The sequence below is a fragment of the Dermacentor andersoni genome, chromosome 2, assembly GCF_023375885.2.
Source record: "Dermacentor andersoni chromosome 2, qqDerAnde1_hic_scaffold, whole genome shotgun sequence".
In the NCBI taxonomy this organism is placed as follows: domain Eukaryota; kingdom Metazoa; phylum Arthropoda; class Arachnida; order Ixodida; family Ixodidae; genus Dermacentor; species Dermacentor andersoni.
In genome coordinates this window covers 206,796,275-206,798,142 of record NC_092815.1, presented here as the reverse complement: position 1 = coordinate 206,798,142, position 1,868 = coordinate 206,796,275, and the positions used below count along the sequence as shown (strand labels likewise).

Sequence of the window (1,868 nt, the reverse complement as noted above, 5' to 3'; positions counted from 1 at the left end):
AAATGTGTTTCACATGCAAATTAAGAACATTGGTTGGCTAGTAGGCGCATGACAGTAGATAAGCAGATTCTTGCATGGAATACACTATAAAGAGGAATATGCTTAAAAAACAGAGCAGGTACGGTCCTGTGCCTTGTCTACACTAGCTACGTGCATCACACAAGGTAGCAAGAAGCCATGGCACTTGCTAACGGTCACTTGGGCCACTGATAGGAATATGATATTCACAGTGTCAGCATAGCAAAGCAAATAAAGAAATGAAGGCAAACTGTGCACTGTAGTTCACAAAGTACTAATGTCAAAAGTAGCTGCACCTGTCACCAGAGTTCATTGGTGATCCCAGCGGACAAGAAAACGCCATAGCGAAAGGGGCGTACTTGCCTAGAACGGCGGTGCACAGGGGATTTACGTGAGCTCCCTTATTGTCAATGTAACATCCTGCATGGCAGTAGTTGATGAAAAAGAGCTGCTCGGCGCTGTATCCCTTGAAGCCTTGGAGGGGCAGATCAGATGATTGGTCTCTATACTGCAAGTAGGCCGAATAAGCTACGTCCACAGCTGGAAGGTCGGGAAACAGCAGGTAGGTATTGTTGTTAGAGGAGCACGAAAAGGTGCTCCACAGAGCACGGCGACTGGTCACGTCAGTTGGCAAAAGGATTTCATCCCCTTTCATAAGGTAGAACATTGTGTTCAGAGCGGATAGCGTTTGTGCAGCGAAAATGTAACCGATCCCCCCATACAGCATAGCGCTTGTACCAGCGGAGTAGTAGAAAGGAGGCGCCAGAGCTGCAGGTGAGATGGAAATGATGCTACGAGCGACGTCGTACCAACCAAGGTACCTTAAGGATAGCCTATGCACAGTGCTCGCCTCAGTGTGCACAGCGCTGACCCTGACTCGCTGCATTTGCTTCCTGCTCCACAACCACTCGCCAAGAAAACTGTCAGCCTTAGCGTAAGCTGAGCCGTAGAAGCTCTCGAGAGCTCCCTTGCTGTCGAAATCATGTTGCGGCCACACGACGCTTTCGGTGTTCTCAAGCATCGTTGCTAGTGCAGACTTGGTGGATGACGTGAGCAGGGTGGATGAGCGCACCTTCTCCACAGCGACTGCGTGGATGTTGTCGAGAAGTTGCCTGATGGTCTGCTGCTCGGTGGTGGAGAGATGCGACTTGAAATTGGCGGCGAGAAGCGCACTATACGAGCCGTCGACGTGCATGGCACACACAATGGACTGTAGGGCTTTCCCAAGTGGATGGACCTTGAGGTCTGAAAAGAGGGTCTTGACAGCTACAATGCCAATAGCTTGCGCGAACCACCACACCGTGTGGAACCAAATATCTCTCGCTGTGTAAACTCCAAAGAGGGTGTCCATCGCCGTCAAAATGCTTTCACTCGCTGCTAGGATGAGGCTATCGTTGTGAAGAGGTGTCGCGTCAACGGACCGAAAAGCGATTATCCAATCTTCGGCGCTCACGTTCTTCACAAGCGATTGCAGCGTTTCAACGGTTAGCACTCTAGGTGTGAAGTGCACAACTTCGGCCGCTGCAGTCATGTTCCCGAAAACGTGACCTTGCATCTGTGCGCTAGCCCGTATGAATGCCTCGAAAGCAGGTGCTGCAGGCCGATGGCTGAGGATAATGTCTATGAAATCTTGCACATAGAGAGGGTATACATCAGCATAGCGGAGAAACCGGCTGTGAAGGTAGTGAAACGCAGTAGGAAACGATGATGGACTGATAACGACAAGGCTTCTTCGATGTTCCAGATGGCTGGGTACAAGGTCGACGCGAAACCACAGTGGAAGTCCCCATAACACGGCTAGTTCCAGTAGAGCTCGCAGGGGATACCAGGGCTCGACCGGCGCTGTTTCG

At 50.9% G+C, this 1,868-nt stretch overlaps 1 protein-coding gene across 1 annotated transcript; it reads right to left on the bottom strand.

Moving 5' to 3' along the window:
- Positions 1-298: 298 nt before the first annotated feature.
- Positions 299-1,549, bottom strand: LOC126540123 (membrane metallo-endopeptidase-like 1). Its single transcript, XM_050186913.2, has one exon. The coding sequence runs from the start codon at positions 1,547-1,549 to the stop codon at positions 299-301; it is 1,251 nt and encodes a 416-aa protein (XP_050042870.2).
- Positions 1,550-1,868: the final 319 nt, after the last annotated feature.